The sequence below is a fragment of the Cercospora kikuchii genome (genome assembly GCF_019650295.1).
Source record: "Cercospora kikuchii DNA, contig_00003, whole genome shotgun sequence".
Lineage (NCBI taxonomy): Eukaryota > Fungi > Ascomycota > Dothideomycetes > Mycosphaerellales > Mycosphaerellaceae > Cercospora > Cercospora kikuchii.
In genome coordinates this window covers 1,882,277-1,902,171 of record NW_025408584.1, presented here as the reverse complement: position 1 = coordinate 1,902,171, position 19,895 = coordinate 1,882,277, and the positions used below count along the sequence as shown (strand labels likewise).

Genomic DNA, 19,895 nt, shown 5'->3' with positions numbered 1-19,895 from the left:
CGCAACGGCACACGCGATGGCAGAGGCAGCCTTCGTTCATGCGTCCGGATTGGCAAGACGTCCTGACCGACCTGGACGGTGGAATTCTCGCCGCGTGACGACTGGGCCAGCGCAGCAAGTGATGCTCATCGGCGGACGGAGGAAGAGCTTCTCCATCAGCGGGGATTTCGCAGCGTGTGGTGGCAAAGGCAAAGGCTCTTGCACAGCGAGCGAGCACGCCGCTTCCCACGCCCATCGTCCTGCGCCTCCGTGAGGCTCTGGGCGCGCGCACTCCTGACGAGGAGCCGGAGCAGGAGCAGGAGCAGCAGCAATGCTTGCCCAGGACGCCTCGGCCACGCGCACGAGCAAACAGCGCCGGCGGGACGAGGCACGCCGCGAGCGCGAGTTCTACGCCTACTACGAGTCTGTCCTTGCGCATGCCGGAGCGGAGCCGAAATTCTGCAACCTCTACGACGCCCACGCCGCCGCCGCACACATCCCCACGGCCTCGTGCGACACGACGCTGACGAGCTTCACCCAGCTCGCCGCCTTGCGCTTGGCCGCCAAGCGGTCCATGCTCTTTTTCTTCGACGCGCGCTGTACGTCCTTTCGCAGTCGGATCGACGAAGGAATGCTAACGGGTATGCCTAGTCGCTTATGTCATCGCAGAGTCCACTCGCTCTCTCGCCCTGGACGACGACTCGGTACACGCTCCCGAGGATGCGCTGTGGCTGGGCTTCACCAAGATCCCCCGAGGCTTGTCCGTCTGCGAGGTCACGGTAGATCTGCCGCTCAACCAGGGCTCCAACGCCGATGAGTCGGACACGCAAGCTGTGGCGCACATCATCAACAATCTCGCCGAGGACACGCGCTTCTGCAACCAGCCCTACGTGCACGATGGTCCCAAGGCACGATTCTACGCTGGAGTGCCCATCACCACAGCACGAGGCATCAATATCGGAGCCATCTGCATCTTGGACGATCAACCGCGCGACGGACTCAATGTCTCCCAGGTGGACTTCCTCCGTACTATGGCTTCATCCGTCATGTCACATCTTGAGTTGGTATGCCACCAAAGCTTCGCGGGAGCATCTGCCGCCTACTGACCCCCGACGATAGGTGAAAGCAAAACAGGACAACCAACGCAGTCACAACATGACTTCTGCCCTCGGTGCCTTCATGGACGGCACGTCAGAACCCGCCGACTGGTGGCATCGTGGTGCACGCCATCCTGCCTCACATCCAAACGCCCACCTCCGCCAACAGATCGAGACCCGGTCTAGGACACATGGAGATCCTCCTTCGAAAAATGCGCCCCGTGCATCTCGAAGGGGAGAGACTGCAGTACGCCAGCATCACATTGGCGAATCAAGCTCTGACGGACTGACGACCGCTGGCAAACCGCTAGCGGTGGACGGACTGCCTGCGCGGATAGCGGCGGCAGTGGGTCGTGCAGCTGGACTGCTTCAGACTGCACTGACCGCTGACGCTGTATTCTTTCTCGATGCCATCAGTCGTGGAGGTGCCGTCAGTGGTGCTCAAGGTCTAGCGCGAAATGGAATCGCGACGGACACTTCCCATACGTCTGATTCTGCTGACGCCGCAGCGCTAGTCCATGAGGAGTCGCAGAACGCTCCTGCACCGCAAGCTGTTTCGTCACACAGCGCCATATTGGGCGCGGCGTTGTCCCCTACCGGCGATGCCAACATTAGAAAAGAAAAGTCTCGGGCACAAGTCAAATTTCCCGAACACGTTTTGAGGAGCCTCCTGCGTCGCTATCCCTATGGTCAAATCTGGCACTTCAATTCGGATGGTGATGCTTCAGACGATGAAGGATACTCCTCCGAGGAGCTCTCTTCCATCACTAGCACTAGTGAGTCCGCCGAGTCACACGCAGGAAACAGACAGACGCCAGCTGGCAGACGTGCAGCCCAAAAACTCCGCTCTCGAGTTAAAAGCGGGCGCATAATCCAAGACATATTCCCCGGGGTTCGGAGTTTTTTGATCATTGGCATTTGGGATCATCGGGCTGAGCGCTGGTTTGGAGCTTCGCTGGTGTTGAGCTACTCTCCCACTCGAATTTTTTCATACAGTAGTGAATTGAGCTACATGGCAGCGTTCTGTGATGTTGTGCTTGCGCAGGTCGCAAGTTTGGAAGCGCAAGAACTTGGCCGGTCAAAAAACGAGTTTATATCCTCAATCTCCCACGAGCTGAGATCGCCACTCCATGGCATTTTGGGCAGCTCCGAATATTTGCTAGATCAAGAAGAGGACCCTACGAAGTTGGAGATGGTTCGCTCCGTCAATTTATGTGGCACTACACTGCTGGATATTGTAAGTTCACCCACGTGGCTCGAAGGATGACGTGCCGCTGACCTTACTGTTTACCCTCCGGCACAGATCAATGACTTGCTTGAGTACTCGGGTTTGAACCAAAATTTTGCAAAGCGAAAGAAGTCTCCCCATACTCAGGACATGGGCAAGATCCCAGCCACCGCATCTGCTGTCATGCTCAGCACATTGACCGAAGAAGCGGTCGATATCGCCTATCTGAGCTTCCAGCATCAGAGCACCGGGCATAAAGGCTCCACTGACCATCTCGGAAAGGAAACTCCCATACTGATATTGAATATTGAGGCGGCTGGGAGCTCAGAATGGCTTTTCCATGTCCCCAGCGCACCGTGGAAGAGAATCTGCTTGAATCTCGTAATGAATGCTCTCAAATACACACGGAATGGGTTCGTCAGTATTACCTTGCGTAACCGTCGCCAACCGAAGACAGCTGTGGACCGAGAGAGGTTCATCGAGCTTATTGTAAGTGGTCAGCTGTGCGAGCAAGACGAGGCGCTGAGTGAGTGTTCGCAACAGGTTGAGGATTCCGGCATCGGCATGTCGCGGAAATTTCTGGACAACGACTTATTCCGCGCTTTCAAGCAAGAAAATAGCCTGGCGCCTGGCACAGGACTTGTCAGTTGCAGCAATGTCTCATGAGTCGAATGTCCAGGAAGCTGACATTATCTAGGGCCTAAATTTGGTTGCCAACATTGTGAAGTCAATGGATGGTACCGTTCACGTGCAGAGCGAAGCAGGTTTAGGCACGACTGTGACGGTCTCTATACCAGTTGCACAGTACACTCCAATGGTTTCGTCGGAGTCTCAGCCAGACTGTCGAACATTGCCTCATCATTCTTGGTCTGCCGACTTCGTAGGATTTGACGCACGAGGGGCAGATGCTGCCATGCAGCCACCCGGGGTTGAGGCGAACATTCGATTCTCACAAAGTCTGAAGGATTACTGCGTCGAACTTGGCTTGGACGTCCGGTCCGACGCAGATACAGCTGGAGAACGCCCGACTCTGAACTTTATACAGGAGACAGGATTGGACCCTGTATACCCGATCCACAAATCCAGTTCACGGCCTACTTCTTCATCGGGCTCGAGGCTGCAGACTCCGGCAATCGTCATATGTAAGAGTCGCGCGTCTGCTATTCGGCTGCAATCTAGTCGTGCTGCTATCGGCCTGCCGGACAAGATGAGCTTTCTCTGGCCGCCGATCAGCTCTGCAAAGCTCAGTGCCGCCATTTCTACTTTGAGTAGGTCTTAATACCAAAGACTTGCATGTCATATTGGATATGGAACTCAGCTGATAATTGAGTAGTCATTCCATCTGCAGACCCACAGCAAGAACCGTCGCGCTCAGATCACAGCGGCAATAGCTCTAACCTGATGATCCAGCCTCATCATGTATCAAACCACAGTCGTCGACGTGCACACAACAGCAGGTCTGTGTCGTCAGACTATGAGCAGGACGACCGGGAAGAATCACATAAATCTGCGAAGTTCAGGTCGCTTCCTGAACGAGGACAGACTCTGCCGCAGCGGCCGCAATTGACAAGAAGCGGAAGCGAACCAATGGCCTCGTCGAGGACAGCACTCCCAAGCAGTCTCAGGGCACCGTTGCCCAGCCTTCAGCAGCCTCACGACCACACAACCTCGGTGACAAAATCCACTCGGACTAGTCTCTCGCTCTTGCTGGTCGACGACAATGCCATCAACCTCCGCATCCTCGAAGCCTTTGCCAAGAAGGGCGGCCACTCCTACATGAAGGCATGCAACGGCCAAGGAGCCGTAAACTTGTACTGCAACGCTGCAGTAGGTAAGGCTGCTGCTGTAACACAGAAAAACCTCTCTGTGGACCTGACAAACCCGGATGCGAAAGCTGTTCCTACAAAAAAGCCCGAAATCATACTCATGGACATCAACATGCCAATCATGGATGGCTTTGAGGCGACACGAGCAATACGTAATTTCGAGAAATCTTCAAAGGTACCGAAGGCTACCATTATTGCTGTCACTGGTTTAGGAGATACCAATGCACAAGACGAAGCGTTCGCATGTGGCATGGATCTCTTTTTGACGAAGCCTGTGCGCATGAAAGATTTGCATGAGGTTTTTGCGAGTTTTGATTTTTGACATACATATATTTAGAGTTTATGAAATCGACAGAAATGAGAAACAGAAATGGAGATCAGGGATCTGAATGAAGGATATCTAATGTCTACTTTCTTTCTTGTTGCCCAGCTTTAGGTGAGCACTGGTCGCAAGTATCGGATGGATGACCATCGACAAAGAATTCCACGAAGACGGCGGTGACCACCAGTTTTACGCTGGTTTCTCTGGTCCCCAACTCAAGGACCTCGCCCAACCCGAGGACTCAATCGTACGCCTTCTGCCCCCACTGACCTGGACTGCAGGCCAATCGCAGGAACTAAATCAAGGGCATGTGGTCTAACGTCAACTCAACCTCAAATGTCAGACCGATGAAGCCGAATCGAGCACGATACGGAGAAACATTCGCGTTGTCTTACGACAAGGCGTTCCACGCATCAACCCATCTGCTACTTGTTCACCATGTCACCTTCCCCATACCAGTGGAAGGTGCCAGCGATCTTCTCATTCAGCTCCGTCTCATCGCTCGCTAGTCCCAGAGACTATTGCCAAGTCCTGCTATGATTGCATAAGCTTAAGGCGTCCAGTGCTCAGACAATGCGGAATAGGGGACAGATCTGCAAACTATCCAAGAAAGGGAAGCCGTAGAGCTCTAATATGCTGAGAGCAGGCGATCTGAATTGGAATTGTTGCTGGCCTTATGTGAAGCTGAGCGCGCTGTAGGCCGAGTATGCAGAAATCAATGTAACGACAGCATTGAGATGGAACTGGTATGCGCGCGGAGGGAAGGCCTGACGGGACGCCTGTTGTGTGAAGTGAGGAGTATAAGATGCTGGTGTAAGGACGGTAGAATTGATTCTTTACAAAGCAAACAATCACACAGTCGCAGTCCAGTCCATACAATCATCGATCTCCTAACCACTCAGAAAAAATGCAACTGATTCTCCTTGCCACTATTGCGGCTTCTGCCCTTGCCTCCCCGATCGTCGAACGAGGACCAACCCACAATGGTACGACTGTCGACCATGTTGCTTCAAGCATTGATCTGACGATACGTTGCTAGGCGTCGCTACCTTCTTCTACCAGAATGGCAACGCAGGATCTTGCGGCGAATACCACAAGGACAGTGATTACATCGTAGCCATCAGCGACAAGTCTCCTTTCACATACAATGGTACGCCCCAACGAGACCTTCATCGTGTATGGACGACAGCTAATTCTTCACAGCACACTGCGGACAAACCGTCACCATCAAGAACACTGGCGGCGGTGATAACAACTACGGCGTTGGGAAGACGTGAGTCACTTCTCTCGACAAATTTGATACATTGACCCATCTGAGAGCATTACTGATGCTGACAATCGATAGAATCACTGCCAAAGTTGTAGACACATGCCCAAGCTGCAACAAGGACCATCTCGACTTGTCTACTGGTGCTTTCAAGGCTTTGACCGGTGGTCAGCTTGATCCTCCGGGACAGTTCAATATTCAGGTACGTGTAAATGTGGAACGAAAATTGAGCAACGGGCTGATTTGCGAGTATAGTGGCACCTCAACTAGATGTTTGAGCTGAGACTAGCAAAGGAAAGATGGTAGATATATCGATGTCAATCGTGATTCGTTGCTAGGATATTTACTTTGTGCTATCGAAAGAGCCTACGTCGATGTTGTTCTATTTCTGCGTCAATTTTCGTGCAACTCCTTACGTCTATGTCGAGATGTGATTCGTCTCACTTGACGAACTTGACGAAGTGATTTGGCAATTCTCCGCTCTCGCCTCCAGCATCAACGAACGCGAAGAGCTCTTCTTCCTCGGCATCAGAAAGACCAGTCAAATCCTGCGCATTCCGTTAGCGCTCAGTAACACGTCGAAGTCAGCATAGATCACTCACAAGAGAAACACCATCCGCAAAAGTCAACTCATCCGGCTTCTGACATTCCTCCTCACTTGGCTCCGCAACGTCACGCCTCGCGAGTGATTGATCATACCATCTGGTACCACTGGCACCTCCAGGTCCTTCTCCAACACACCTGCTGCCTCTGATGAACTGAGTGAAAGTTCCACACGTGGAGCTTCCACCACTAGGAAGGTAGATGAACACTTCATCAGTGCTGCGGGCGGTTGGACCGGTCAAGCGTGTGCTGTCAAAGCGACGAGAATTAGAGCCGCAGCAGACGCCGGAGTTGATTTGCTGTGAAAGTAGTCAGTCTTGTGATCAATGGGAGAAGAACTTGGTAGGGTAGTAGTGTGGAAGACAAACGTTGCATGAGATTGATGAGCCAGTACAGCCACTACCCTGGTACTGCGTAATTATACGCCAAGTGGTTTGCGACTTTGCAGCTGGAGCAAAAGAGGCCAGAGCAAGTACGGTGGTGAGGATGGTGGATAGCATGTTGACTGATGTTTGCTGTGAAATTGTTTGCAAAACGAAATGTTGTCTCTGCATTGCTCCAGGATTATAATATATACCCGTTACATTGATGCCGAGTCCCGCTGATCGTTGGCATTTCGATTCTTGTTCTTGAACTAGACAAGATTGTCGATGCTTTGCTTGGAGATTGAGCCGCGTGGGGTGCTAGCTGCTGCTGTTGGTCTTGTCGTGCAGTAGCAGCATCATACATTTGTTGTCGGTGAGCAGCAATCAGCGGCATAGATGCGTTTCAATGCCGCAGTAACGACTGCTTGGCGAGGTATTAGTGTCGACGTGAAGTTCGAAGAGCTCGTTAATCTTGCAGACGATCGCTTGGCCATTCGCTTAGCGGATGTTGGTACGCAGAGCTAGGCCCGTAAGTAGCAGTTGTCTGCTGTATGCCCAGACTATAGCGGACTTGGGTGCGAAGGCCAATGCGGGGACAGCTCACGCGTGCCTCGCGTGGCTGTACTTGGCGGGCAATTGATGCGAGCCGGCGGGCATGCAAAATGTCTTGATGTTAGTCCAAGACGATCGACAGTGGTAGTAGACTGTAGATCTGACTCCACTCCAGGTAGGGCAAGATTCGTGAGATTCAGAGCACTGCGGATTGGCTTCCTCATGCCGCGGGATGGGGGTGGCATGCAAGAGACTAGCATCGGCGTCGTCTCCAGGCAAGCACATTGCGCGACAGAAAGGCTCTCGCTGTGAATGGACTTGCCTGGAGGGTCGCCAATAACGGTTCAGAAACTGTACAAGTCGTATCTGCCATTAGTGTACAAGCCCTCCGTAATATACACCCCTCACATCGACCATCTTCTTCCCTCGTGCTTTTGCGACATCCTCTGGCAGTCGTTGATTCGTGAGAGCCTCGAAAGCTGCTTTGACGACATTCATCTTGTTTCGTGATCGCGGCGTGCGAGCAGCAAGATCGGAGATACCAGCGGCTCTGGCCAGTTCGAAGATGAGATGTTGGCAGCGGTTACCGAATCCTAGTCACGATTGTTAGCAGAGATGTCAAGAAGAGACGGAATTCGTCAATGGCCTACCCGGTGGTCGTGCACTCAATTTAACCACACTCGCTCCCACTTTGCCCTCAACCTCACCGTATATCGTCCTCTCCTCGTAGCGCGGGATGGGTTTCATATTGCGAATGGCATTCATCATGGCTTGCCGTCTCCCATCTTCATCTTCCGCAGCCTTTCCCTCTCCAATACCCAGCATGCCGTTCTGGTTTCCGGCAATGGTCAAAAAGTACAAGCTCTGGATCTTGCCCATGCGTGTCTGATTTACCACGCGATGACTGACCAGATTCTTGACACGGATCTTTCGAATCTCGTCCCTGCTCAAGCCCGTCTGTTGTGACAGTCTCAACATATGCGGATCTGTCTCTTCCTGATCCTCCTTCCGCCCCTTGTCCTTCTTCGATTTGGCATTGCTCAATGCGGCGCCGAGAGTGCTTTGCTGTCCTTCATGCAATTGTGAGCTGTTCATCTCCTTCAGCTGGCCCGTTGTGGCGTCAACGACCGGTCGCACCGTAGCAAAGTCATCGATGTAGTCAAGGCGCATGGGGTCAGTGCGGAAGCGTCCCTGTTGGAGCAGGTCCTCGGAGGAAATCGCCTTTTCTCCAGCCTCGATGGCCTCCATTTGCTCCGGAGTGTACTTCAGAGCAAGCAGCTTCTTCTCGCGAGCAGTGTAGGGCCGTAGACGGTCGCGGATGGCATCTGCTTCGGGTTGTTGGGCGGGAGCGCGGCGGAGGTTGTTGCGAACGCGGCGCTGGTGCGAGGGCGAAGTACTAAAGGCGCGGCGAGATGTCGGGTTGGCAGCATCAAGAGAGACATTTTTCAGCCTGCACGAGAGGCACTGATAGGCCTTGGACGTCGACATGTTGCGCGATGCCGGACGATGTGGGAGCGTGTTCCTCGCGGAGATGGGTGCTGATTGCGGAGACGAGTCTTGGCTTTCCCGAACGAGACGATGATGGAAGAGAAGTGGCCAATCTCATTTCCAACGCGATACAATGGCACTGACAACGAGAAGCGCAACGACGGCGGCCTGTAGTAGCTGTAGGCAATGGGTGTTGCGATCATTCATCGCCAGCATCGGCGGCACAGGAGCAGCACCACGCCACCAGCGACGGACATTCGCCGTATCGACGACGAGATGGAGAGAAGAGCATGCCTTGAACGATATCAACACCCGATTCTCGTCTACTCCCAGGGTACGACTAAATGATAATGACCCCACTCAAAGATCGACTCCAGCGAAATCCAAGGGCCATGAGCAAGTGGAAGAATACGAAGTCACGGGTGAGCAACTGCTGGAGATGCAGGAATTGGAGGAAGCCATTGCCAACGAGCAATCACAAGCGAAGGCACAGCGAAGGGCAGAGAGGGCGGCAAAGAAAAACAGTGAGGATGTCGAAGGAAGTGCGGCAACTGAACAGCCGGAGCATGTTCCCTGGTATCTCCAAGTCCAGTCGCCTCTTCCACCCACAGAGTCCAGCGTGTCTGCTCGCCAACGGATGCCAGACCTCCCGTCCCATCCTCCTAGCCTGCTCGAGCCGCTTCTGAAGCAGGTGTCCGTTGATCTGGGCATGGACGACCTTACACTGCTCGATCTGCGCCAGCTGGATCCTCCGCCTGCCCTAGGTGCCAACCTCTTTATGCTCATAGGAACAGCGCGCTCGGAAAAGCATCTTCATGTTTCTGCAGACAAACTCTGCAGATGGTTGCGCTCGAATCATAATCTCACGCCCTTTGCAGATGGTCTGCTTGGACGACAAGAGCTCAAAGTCAAGCTTCGGCGAAGAGCGAAGCGAGCCCGACTGATGAGTGCAGTGGGCGCGAAGGGCACGAATGATACAGAGCTCGAGGAAGGCATCAGGACAGGTTGGGTTTGCGTCAATATTGGTAGGATCGAAGGAGGAGAGCTGCCAAAGACAGAAGCTGAAATTGAAGCTGAGAGCAAGATTGTAGGATTCGGAACAAGGACAATTGGCTGCCATGTTGTGGTGCAATTGATGACAGAAGAGAAGCGAGGGGAGCTGGACTTGGAGAAACTTTGGACAGGCATGTTAAACAGAAGTCGCAAAGCGAAAGAGGAATTATTCAGGAAGGAGGAAGAAGAGGCGGCCATTGCCGAAGAAGCACAGACTACACAAAACCATGAAGACGCGGAGAGGAAAGCGGTGGGTGATACTGTGCTGTTTTCACCACCGCATGTGGGAACTCGCGAAACACACCAAGAGGCTCGAACATGATAAGATAACAAGGTTCGACCCGCGGTGGACAATGTGTTTTCTCAGTTTCCTGCCCAATCGCTGCAACTCCACTCACTCCTGCAGTTTCGACTCGTCCAGCCAAGAAGCTATCTCTCGATTCACTTTCCGTGGCTCGTCCTGGAATACCCAATGTCCCGCTTTCGGAAAAGTGACCAGACGTGCTCCGCCGGGGAAAACCTTTGGAATGCCGTCTACCATCTTTGGGATGAAGTATTCGTCCTCCACGCCCCATAGGATCAACGACGGAACCGAGAACGACGCGTTTTGCAATGGAGATGTCTGACCATATGGCGGCGCAGGATAATTCTTCTTGTAATATGCCATCATGCCGTTGATTGGAGATGCGGTTAGATATTCTTCGATCTCCTTACGACGCGCGGGATCTCGGATGAATTTGGCCTTATCCGCCACTTCTTTGTCGTCGCCGATCTGGTACTTCTGGAAGTGAATTGTGTACTCGGAGGCCTTCTGTTGCTCGGGATCAAAATTGACTAATTCCTGGAACCGTGGAAGGATAGGTGGGTTCATCAGAAGTAGACCGGAGACGAGCTCTGGTTTCGAAAGTGCTAGAACCTGAATGGCTGCTGCACCGAAGTCATGACCGCCCAGAATGACTTGTCGGGCATTGAAATGCATTATGAGAGTGACAAGGTCCCCTACGACGTTCGGCAATGCATAGGCGTCATCGTCGTCCGGCACATCGCTGGGTGGAAATCCGCGAAGTGTTGGAGTTACAACGGTATAATGCTTCGACAATTCTGGGACTTGGTGATAGAAGGTGTCCGAGTTATCTGGGAACCTATTGAAGCGATTATCAGTGTGAACTCTGTTGCTTAATTCTGGGCCTATCTACGAACCCGTGAACGAGCAGGAGAAGCGGACCGGAGCCAGCTGCGCGGTAGTGCGTGCGAACGCCATTGTTTTCGACGAACCCCTCCCAAGGCTGACAAGATTGCGCGTTGGTGGCTGACATGGTAGACAAGATAACAATGGCGAACGCCAGTATGCGAAACATGATTATTGTATGTATAGCAGTAGCAAGGGTGAGTCGAGGTAAACCACATCCTGGTCCGTCGTTTGTTTTGGCGTGCTAGCTTCCTTTTCTGGCAATACTGATTACTCAACATACTGGACGTGACGATCTTGCGCTATATGGTCGACAAAAGACGATCTTGTACTATCTGGTCGACAAAAGTACGCTAAACAGAAGGGTTTAGTGATCAGTACGGCCGTACAACGCTGTGTTCCTCCGTTGTCCAGAATATGGAGAACATCTCCAGAAAAATGCGAGACAATTGTTAAGCAGACTGTGAAGGCGCAATGAACTGTCGTCATTGTCTCAACATCTATGGAGCTCTAATGATCAGATTTTGGTATGTGGACGACTAATCATGACCTTGGCAGGGACAGCTATGCCAAAGCTAACGCACGCAAATGCACAACATATAGCTTTCACCTCAGTCTCTTCGCACACAAGTTCGACTAGGATACTTGCATTTACAACAGCATTCGACACTATCACAACATGGGTTCAGATCTTAAGTTGATCTTTGTGGTGGGAGGCACCGGCGCTCAGGGCCTTCCCATCGTAAACAGTGCGTGCAAACAGCGCATTGATTTGATTGAAAGCGATATTGACCCTTAGTCTAGCACTGTCAGCCAGCGGCCGTTACGCCGTGCGAGTCCTCACACGCAACAAAAACTCCGAACGCGCCAAGCAGCTAGCTCAACTGCCAAACGTCGAGCTCTTCGAGGGTCAGCAGACCAGCCAAAAAGATTTACATGCGGGCTTCAAGGGGGCTTGGGGAGCATGGGTCAACACCGATGGTTTCACAATTGGAGAGAAGAACGAATTGTTCTACGGCTGCCGAGCATACGAGATTGCTCGGGACGAGGGTGTCAAGCATTACATTTACGCGGCGACTGATTTCGCGTTGAAGAATACGAACTGGGACGAGACGTATCACTGGGGCCACAACGATGCCAAAGGCCGAGTGTTGGACTACATTTCTGCCCAAGGCCAGAACGGAGCGACGACCAGCTCATCGGTGATTACTGGGCCTTACATGGACATGCTCTACGATGGCATGTTTGTGCCTCAGGAGCAGGAAGACGGCTCTCTCGTGTGGGCCAACCCAGCGGGTAAGAATTATCATAACGCCACCACGACGAACTGCAGACTCGCTGACGATAAATCTTTGATACCCAGAGGACGGCAAGATTCCGTTGATCGCTGTCGAGGATGGTGGTCCCTATGCGCTCTGGATGTTCGACAACGTTAAAGAATCAGCAGGTCTCTTCCTCAAAGTCGCAACCGACGAAGTCAGTTTCGCAGATATTGCTAAGACATTCACAAAAGTGACCGGCAGACCCGCAAAACACGTCCAAGTGCCCCTTGCAGACTTCCTCCACAAAGCCGAGCCTTACCCCAATGCACCCGCTAACTTCGCGGCCGGACCTAACGTTCCTCGCGATGAGTCCATGATGACTTTCATTGAGAATTTCACACCTTGGTGGAAGTTTTGGGGCCAGGGAAAGGCTGTAAAGCGAGACTTTGCGCTTTTGGATAAGATTCACCCTAACAGGCTCAAGTCGTTGGAAGATTGGATGAAGAGACATAATTACGATGGGAAGCCGAAATCTATATTGAAAGGAGCGAAGGATTTGAGGGATATGGCGGCTGCGATGCAGGCGGCACAGAAGCAGGAGTAGATCCATGGATGCTGCGAAGAGCGTGTTGATATATCATAGGCGTAATTCAGATCGACAGAAATGGAACAAAACCAGATTGCTCGCACTGAGATAAGTAGAGTTGGCCTACAGAACAAATGAATTTTCTCAACTCTCCCTTTTACTTCGCGACAAGGGTCTTGGAAACAAGAAGTCGTTTTGCCACCACTCATAAATGTAACGCAAGACTCTGGAAATGCTCTTTATCGTTTGGTTACTCAATGATTTCTAGGTCACGTCGAAAGCTACAGCTCGTGGCCGCAACCTAGCATTCCGCCTACATCTATCATGATGGAGCCATCATGCGCAAAATTCAACACTTGGACTGATTCTTGTCTCTGTCTTGTACCCACGCTTCGTCCCCGTGACTTCCAATGCCAATTGGAACGTCGTCACGTTGTGCTTTCTGATCGTCGGATCGTATTGAAGCGTCTCGTTCGATCCCACGGAGACTGTATCACGAGGATCGTTCGTCGGCTGGCCATTGATCAACCACTGTGCCTCGAGCTTGACACCAGGATCCCATCGTCCTGCATTTGCCTCAGCGAAACGCCTGCCATAACCACGGACTTTCGTTGTGATCGTGGGCGCAGCTTGCCTGTCGAGTGCAGCTTGATGGCCTCCGCGTGCAATGACCTCTTCCCACAAGTTGCCTCGCGCAGAAGCGTCAGTAGAAGGAAGTGGTGTCTTTCCGCCCGGTGCAATATTTTTGCTAGATTCGACGACGAGTTCCAGGAAATCCCATCTGTCTCTTCGTTGATACTGGCCTCCATGAGTTGCCTTCTCGATGTACGTGAAGTTAGCCCACCCTGCACCGCCTTTGGACTCGACATTCTTCTGGAACTCCATGACGCCTTCGTTCAGGAAGTAATTGTCCCAAGTGCCAACGTAGACGAAGAGCCGGTTGCGTAAAACTTCGCCAAGATTCTTCTCGTTGTCCCAGTTGCTGGTTACATAATTTGACAAATCCATTGGCTTCCAGTACTCGACTGCCTGATTGAAGTAAAGTTAGTGTGTCTTGCGCTGGATCTCGGAGTAAAGCTGAACTCACCTCTGGATATATCTCCCCAGTAACCTTGTCCCAAGGCTCAAGAGGATATCCATTCAGTCCTTGCGCGCCAAAGACAGCGTTCCAAACGTCCCATTGCAAGAATGAGCGAGAAGAAGTACCTTGAGTCAGCTCCCAATGATTCTCCTGTGCTACAGTGGTGGTTTCAGTCAAAGTTCCGTTGACTACCGTCCGAATTGAGTATATCGCGCTTCCATTTGGTCTTGTGTATGCATTCTGGTATTCGTACAGTCGAATGTCTTGGTGTTGGTGAAAATCCAAAGAGTCCGGGTAGGATGAGAAGCAAACACCGTAAAGATCAGGTCGGAATATGACATTCGCGATGGAGATCCAGCCACCAGTTGAACCTCCTGATTGAATGCGCCCATATGGGGCAGCTATAGTGTTGAAAATTCTGTCGATCTCAGGTATCAGCTCATCATTGATCGCATCACCCCAGGGACCAATGTTGGCCGTGTTTACTCCGTATGAGTCGTCATAGAATGGAGTTTCGTGGCGGATTGTGACAAGGATGAGTTTCGGCGTTGGTCGTCCTGCTGTGCCGTTGACCCCGGGAATCGTTCCTTGGTTCCAGGTATTTGCAAATGTGCTATCATCGCTGTCTCCATCTACCCAGTGGGATTGTTCGTATAACACGGGATACCGAGTGTCGGTGTCATTTGCATCGTATCCGAAAGGTAGCCTGATATTTGCGCCAACGTAGCTGTTCGTCAAGTGCAAAGTCAGCAGATAATAAACATGAATGTCAACATTGCTCTTTAAAAGGTGGAGTCATCCTCAGTTCAATCGCAGTGGCACTCACATGTCTCTGTTCCAAAAATTGCTAAGCACATCGCTCCGAATCTTAATGTGCTTCAGGAGCTCTGTGTCTTCATAGTTGCCTTGAGAGCATCCTCCAACTTCAGTGCCATTAAACTGGATAGGTGGTACCACGCTGTCGAATTTAAGCTGAATGGTCTGGTTGCTGCCTGATACTGTAACATTGGTCGGTGATGTTGTGAGACTGCCAGGTCCAGCAAGTGGTAGCGCTCCATCGCCACACGGAAAATGAACGCTGACTTGCGAGCCATCACTGCGTGTTACCGTCTCGTATTGATTAAGAAGAGCCTGGATCGTGTAGTCGCCGGATGGAACTTTGCTCAAAGATACATCGGGCCATCCATATACGCCAAAGTCTGTGTTGTTGTTGCTTCCTCCGAAAAGAGTGATTGTGTCTCCGGTCGTAAAGTTGTAGACGTTTTTGCCGAAGAACAAGTCGGAAGATGAGGTTACGTCGGTGTCTTCAAGAGGATCTGTGCCTGCTGGCGCGAATAGCAAGACAATTCTGCCATTGGAGCTTCCATTGAGGGCTCCTTCTGATGCCGAAATCTCAATTTTCAGGCTGGCTCTTTCTTCTTGTGCGAATGCCTGTGTTCCGAAGCTGGCCGCCGTAAGCAGGGCAGTCGCAGTACGCCACAGAGGGGTCATGGTGTAAGACTGTGCAGCTCCACGTGGGCACGAGGACCAGAGATGGAGATAGAAGGTCAGTGAAACACAAAAAGTCTGAGATTCACCAGGAGCTTGTCACGGCGAACAAGGCGTCCCGCTATGCTTGTTTTCCGCATGGCATTGACATTCTATCAGTCTAGGCGAACCAATGCGAGGACCGGTCGCCGCCTCAAGTCACGATATGCAATCGAGGAGCGAAGCGACCTGCCTACACGCGTTAGTTCGCAGAAGCGAAGCATGCTTCGGGCCGTGCATCATGTATGATGACGATGCGAGGAGTGTCTGGAGGGAAACAGCGACGCGATGCTCGCACCGCAGATGGGCGAAGAGCGGGAGGTGGAGTCGCAATCGGCAAAACGCCAAGACATCTGGACAATCTGTGGAGACACTAAAGTGGCGTGTATTCCTCTTCGTGTTATCGTGAAGATGTTGGTAATCTGCTTGACATGCGAGTCGTGCCAGAACAAAAAAAGCAGCTCTGAATACAGTACTGTATTGCTGAGTGTTTCAAGCTTGGTACGTTCCTGCGTGGTCTTCACGTCTCATCTTTCGTGTGGAGTCCACTCCACGATCTCGCAATGCTACTCTTCGCCAATCATCTCGACTTCTTCACCTTCGACCAGTGGACCGCGTTCGTGCCAGTCCCCGGTCTTCTCGTCCAGCTCCTCTAATGGGGCGTCCTTACCAGGGTCACTTGAGTAGACGCGGCGGACCTTCGTCTTTGTGGCGGCGCTGGTGCTTGGAGGGTCGATCAACTCCTTCAAGTGGCTGATGTCCCGCATCTCAGCACGCAGATTCGACTCAGCGAGGAAAGCCTCATCGTCTGCCGCGCTGGCCTCCCACCCGAAAGTCTGTCAGTGCGTGCGATACTTGAAAATTCAACACAGTTCTTACACAAGTTCGCCCTGCTCGCTGTCTTCCTAGACCTACTCATTATACGCGGCATACGCTTCTTCCAAAACATGTTTGCAGCTGTGAGCTAGAGTGCGCTCGAACTCACCTGGGTTGTTACAGCGGCTATAGCCCAACTCTGCGATGCGAACGCCCTCTTTTGCTATATCTAGGAAGTCTGAGTCAATAGAGCAGCCCAAGACTATACAGGCGCGGGCACGGATCAGTAATGAAAGGCTGGCGTTCTCTGTCAACATGCGTGCGGTACTCTCGGCGTACTCATTCCGGTCTTCGCGGTGCGCCTTGAGCATAGCTTCATCGAAGGCACAGTATGCCTTAATCGTGTTGCTCGTCAAGGCACTTTCATGGTGGGGCTTTCAGACATCGTGCAGTACAGATCACAACCGATGCTGTAGGCCAAGCTCTCGGAGCGTGTAGGTCAAGACAATGCGCTGTTGAGTAGAGGAGCTGGTGCGTGAGTGGTTGGTTGAATGCCTTGGAATGGGCGATGTCTTGTGATGGGTGACAGTTCGGACACCTCACCACCGTGCTTGGAACCGTTTTAGTGCTCTGGCTTGAGACCGAGACCTCTTGGATATCATACAGAGCGATGAGCACTCCTGATGACTGCAAGTGTTGTTCTGTCAGGATCGATTTTGTGATACCAGATTGGAGTTGGAGGTGAGCGTAGAGCGGAAAATTGGCCCCACAATTTTCGGTGGTCCGTGCTCACGACATGCCACACCGCACTTCCGAGGCTACAGTGATCCAGCTGTTTCCTGCATTCCTGCTGGACCTTATAAGTGCTGAAAGACTCTGTTGATTGTCTTTGTACAGGTTTTGGATGGTACGTGTCCGGTTGGAGGCATCAGGGACGGATCCTCGGCTTGGAGAAACCTATGGGAATATTATATTGTATTGCAAATCGGCTTCATCATCGAATCAATTGCTTTCGTGGTGTAGTGTAAGCATTTAGACCAGTGCAATTGATCCATTGGAACATGTACTAACGATTGTCTAGTGGTTATCACGTCAGTCTAACACACTGAAGGTCTCGAGTTCAAGTCTCGACGAAAGTACATTGCATTGCACATGCGAATGTGAATATGACTGTTCGCCCAGTTATTCTTTTGCCTTTTTGCCAGGCGTCGGCCTCTCTTTTTGGCCGCACAGGTCGGACATTGTGCATGGCTGGAATTTGTTCCAGCCCTAAGACCACTTTTTGCCGGCCACGGACTCTATTATGTAGACCTCTGCTACAAACAAATATCATGCAGACACAGACCTTTTCGGTTTGCAAACGTGTCCACACAATGCAATCAGAACGTGGCACTCACAATTCTCCTAGGAGCAAAGCTGGGTCTCTCCGTCAAATGCTCGACCCGGCAGCCAAAGAGCGTTGAAAGCTCTAGGTAGCACGCGACGCATGGAATTAGAGTGAGAAAGGCATGATGAGTCTCCCCGTGGGATAGGATATTGTGAGCCAACGTGAACAGAAATTGGGCCCTTGCACCTGCACAAATTTGAAGCGAGCGATTGTGCCCCGGTGCTTTTCTCGCTCAATACGGCATCCAACTCGCTCAATCTTTGCGAGATGACTTCCGGTGCAACGGCATTAGGTTGTACAGCACTTTCATGCAGCAGAAGGTGATAGTAGGAACCGATCTCCATTAACACTCCACTGATTGAAGTTCCGCAGATTAGCCAATAAGTGCTGGCGGCTAGTATTGATCATACATGAGGACGATCACGCCTTCGATGGCACTTGGTTTTGCAACATTCCATCATTTATATACTCAGGATGCGTTCAATTCTATCGAACTGGCCGCTCTGGTTAGGTTCTCTGGCTCACGCGTCAGCCCAGCAAAATGACACGCCAACAGTGTCACAAAGTACTGTCACCGGCGTCGCTGGCCCGATCGGACAAAATGCAACACCTCTACCGAATATCACTAATCCATACGTTCAGCCAGCCAAGCCAAATGGACTGGATACGGAACAGCCAAACATGATATTATTCATGCCCGACCAGCTCAGATACGATGCAGTTGGCGCTTTCGGGAGCCAAATAGCAAAGACCCCAAACATTGACGCATTCGCTGCCGAGGGTACGAAATTCACCAATGTCTTTCTGCAGGCATCGACATGCTCTCAATCTCGGTGCTCAATGTTCACCGGGCAATATCCGCACGTTTCTGGTCATCGCAGTCTGCTGAATCTGGTAAAAACACACGAGCCTAACGTGTTCCGTTCGTTACGGGAGGGAGGCTACCATGTAGCATATCTCTCTCCAAGAGGCGATTTCTACGCCGAGAATGCTACTGAATTTGGTGTCAACGAATATGGCTTCCTCACGGAGTTGACTCTACCCGACTTCACCAGAGAAAGCTTCAAGGGGGACCAAAATGACATATGGAACCGGCTCTTCTATCTGGGCAAGCGCAACGAGACAGAAGCGATTGACTATGATGCTGCAATGATTAGAGGTGCCTTGAACTGGCTAGAGAATCCACCTCCAGAGCCTTGGGTCTTGTTCCTTCCTCTTCTATTTCCTCACTGTCCTTTCACCGTGGAGGAGCCTTGGTTCTCTCTTCATAATCGCAGCGGAATCCCAATTCCACCGAAGCCTGAAAAGCTCACTGGTCATAGTCCACGATTCTATCAAGCTATCAGGGATCAGCATGGTCTCGACAGAGCGACAGATGAAGTATGGCGAGAAGTTCTTGCTACATATCACGGTAGGCAGCATACGGCCAAAGGCGATGAAAGTGTTTGTGTACTGATGGGTTTCAATCAGGAATGGTCAGTCGTGTCGATCACCAGTTCGGTCTTATCGTGAACAAGACCAAAGACCTCGGTCTATGGAACAAAACTGTCACGTTCTTCTTTACCGACCATGGCGAGTTTCTTGGCGACTACGAACTCATTGAGAAATGGCCGTCGGGCATCTCCGACAATCTCGTACATGAGCCTCTTATCATTGGAGGTGGCGGACTGCCTCGTGGCGTAGTCTTTGAGGAAATGGCAGAGATGACGGACCTAGTTCCAACCATGCTTCAGCTCGGCACGGTCAACGAGACCTATGCGCATTATGGTCTGTCACTGGTCGATGCCATCCATTCTGCAGGACGAGGCGAAGTCATTCACCATCGCAACTTCTCCTATACAGAGGGCGGATTCCTTTTGAGCGACGAACCCGTTCTCGAACAGAGCCCATTCCCATACGACATCAAGGCCGCATTACAACACAACGACACCGCGCTCGTGGGACAGGCTCTGGCTGTGAGAAACAGAGAGTGGACGTACGTCTACCGCTTGTACGAAGAAGACGAGCTGTACTCTCGACTCAACGATGCTCATGAGCTGCACAATCTGGCTGCCGAACCAGAATATCAGCGCATTCGCGATGAGTTCAGGCAGGAAGCTCTCAGGTTTCTATTCAGCACACCAGATACCATGACATGGTATGCTGACGAGCGGAAGCCGGACGTGGACTTGCCCAGCCCGTACGAGCAGTACATTGAGAGGTGCAAGAGCAATTGCGAGTTCAATGACAGCTGGCCAACTGTGCTGGATGCGAAAGAGGAGCTTTGA

At 51.9% G+C, this 19,895-nt stretch overlaps 10 protein-coding genes across 10 annotated transcripts; 5 read left to right on the top strand and 5 right to left on the bottom strand.

The window, feature by feature from the left end:
- Positions 1–310: 310 nt before the first annotated feature.
- On the top strand, positions 311–4,452 carry CKM354_000514300 (uncharacterized protein; the record flags this gene model as incomplete). Its single annotated transcript, XM_044800406.1, has 7 exons — positions 311–578; positions 631–1,043; positions 1,099–2,313; positions 2,380–2,793; positions 2,848–2,946; positions 3,002–3,572; positions 3,638–4,452. The coding sequence occupies 7 exons, from the start codon at positions 311–313 to the stop codon at positions 4,450–4,452; spliced, it is 3,795 nt and encodes a 1,264-aa protein (XP_044656341.1).
- Positions 4,453–5,359: 907 nt separating this feature from the next.
- Positions 5,360–5,989, top strand: CKM354_000514200 (uncharacterized protein; the record flags this gene model as incomplete). The annotated part of the gene is made up of 5 exons (XM_044800405.1): positions 5,360–5,438; positions 5,492–5,602; positions 5,656–5,725; positions 5,798–5,921; positions 5,975–5,989. The coding sequence occupies 5 exons, from the start codon at positions 5,360–5,362 to the stop codon at positions 5,987–5,989; spliced, it is 399 nt and encodes a 132-aa protein (XP_044656340.1).
- Positions 5,990–6,159: 170 nt separating this feature from the next.
- CKM354_000514100 (uncharacterized protein) lies at positions 6,160–6,822 on the bottom strand (the record flags this gene model as incomplete). The annotated part of the gene is made up of 3 exons (XM_044800404.1): positions 6,160–6,267; positions 6,322–6,621; positions 6,691–6,822. 3 exons carry the CDS (start codon positions 6,820–6,822, stop codon positions 6,160–6,162), a joined length of 540 nt encoding a protein of 179 aa, XP_044656339.1.
- A 789-nt stretch (positions 6,823–7,611) lies between these two features.
- On the bottom strand, positions 7,612–8,727 carry CKM354_000514000 (mitochondrial 37S ribosomal protein MRPS5; the record flags this gene model as incomplete). The annotated part of the gene is made up of 2 exons (XM_044800403.1): positions 7,612–7,832; positions 7,890–8,727. 2 exons carry the CDS (start codon positions 8,725–8,727, stop codon positions 7,612–7,614), a joined length of 1,059 nt encoding a protein of 352 aa, XP_044656338.1.
- Positions 8,728–8,860: 133 nt separating this feature from the next.
- CKM354_000513900 (uncharacterized protein) lies at positions 8,861–10,102 on the top strand (the record flags this gene model as incomplete). Its single annotated transcript, XM_044800402.1, has 1 exon — positions 8,861–10,102. The coding sequence occupies one exon, from the start codon at positions 8,861–8,863 to the stop codon at positions 10,100–10,102; it is 1,242 nt and encodes a 413-aa protein (XP_044656337.1).
- A 72-nt stretch (positions 10,103–10,174) lies between these two features.
- CKM354_000513800 (uncharacterized protein) lies at positions 10,175–11,138 on the bottom strand (the record flags this gene model as incomplete). The annotated part of the gene is made up of 2 exons (XM_044800401.1): positions 10,175–10,922; positions 10,981–11,138. The coding sequence occupies 2 exons, from the start codon at positions 11,136–11,138 to the stop codon at positions 10,175–10,177; spliced, it is 906 nt and encodes a 301-aa protein (XP_044656336.1).
- A 510-nt stretch (positions 11,139–11,648) lies between these two features.
- On the top strand, positions 11,649–12,835 carry CKM354_000513700 (uncharacterized protein; the record flags this gene model as incomplete). The annotated part of the gene is made up of 3 exons (XM_044800400.1): positions 11,649–11,718; positions 11,774–12,265; positions 12,333–12,835. 3 exons carry the CDS (start codon positions 11,649–11,651, stop codon positions 12,833–12,835), a joined length of 1,065 nt encoding a protein of 354 aa, XP_044656335.1.
- A 318-nt stretch (positions 12,836–13,153) lies between these two features.
- On the bottom strand, positions 13,154–15,389 carry CKM354_000513600 (uncharacterized protein; the record flags this gene model as incomplete). The annotated part of the gene is made up of 3 exons (XM_044800399.1): positions 13,154–13,846; positions 13,905–14,625; positions 14,725–15,389. 3 exons carry the CDS (start codon positions 15,387–15,389, stop codon positions 13,154–13,156), a joined length of 2,079 nt encoding a protein of 692 aa, XP_044656334.1.
- A 602-nt stretch (positions 15,390–15,991) lies between these two features.
- Positions 15,992–16,612, bottom strand: CKM354_000513500 (uncharacterized protein; the record flags this gene model as incomplete). The annotated part of the gene is made up of 3 exons (XM_044800398.1): positions 15,992–16,261; positions 16,305–16,336; positions 16,411–16,612. 3 exons carry the CDS (start codon positions 16,610–16,612, stop codon positions 15,992–15,994), a joined length of 504 nt encoding a protein of 167 aa, XP_044656333.1.
- Positions 16,613–18,102: 1,490 nt separating this feature from the next.
- Positions 18,103–19,895, top strand: CKM354_000513400 (uncharacterized protein; the record flags this gene model as incomplete). The annotated part of the gene is made up of 2 exons (XM_044800397.1): positions 18,103–19,039; positions 19,099–19,895. The coding sequence occupies 2 exons, from the start codon at positions 18,103–18,105 to the stop codon at positions 19,893–19,895; spliced, it is 1,734 nt and encodes a 577-aa protein (XP_044656332.1).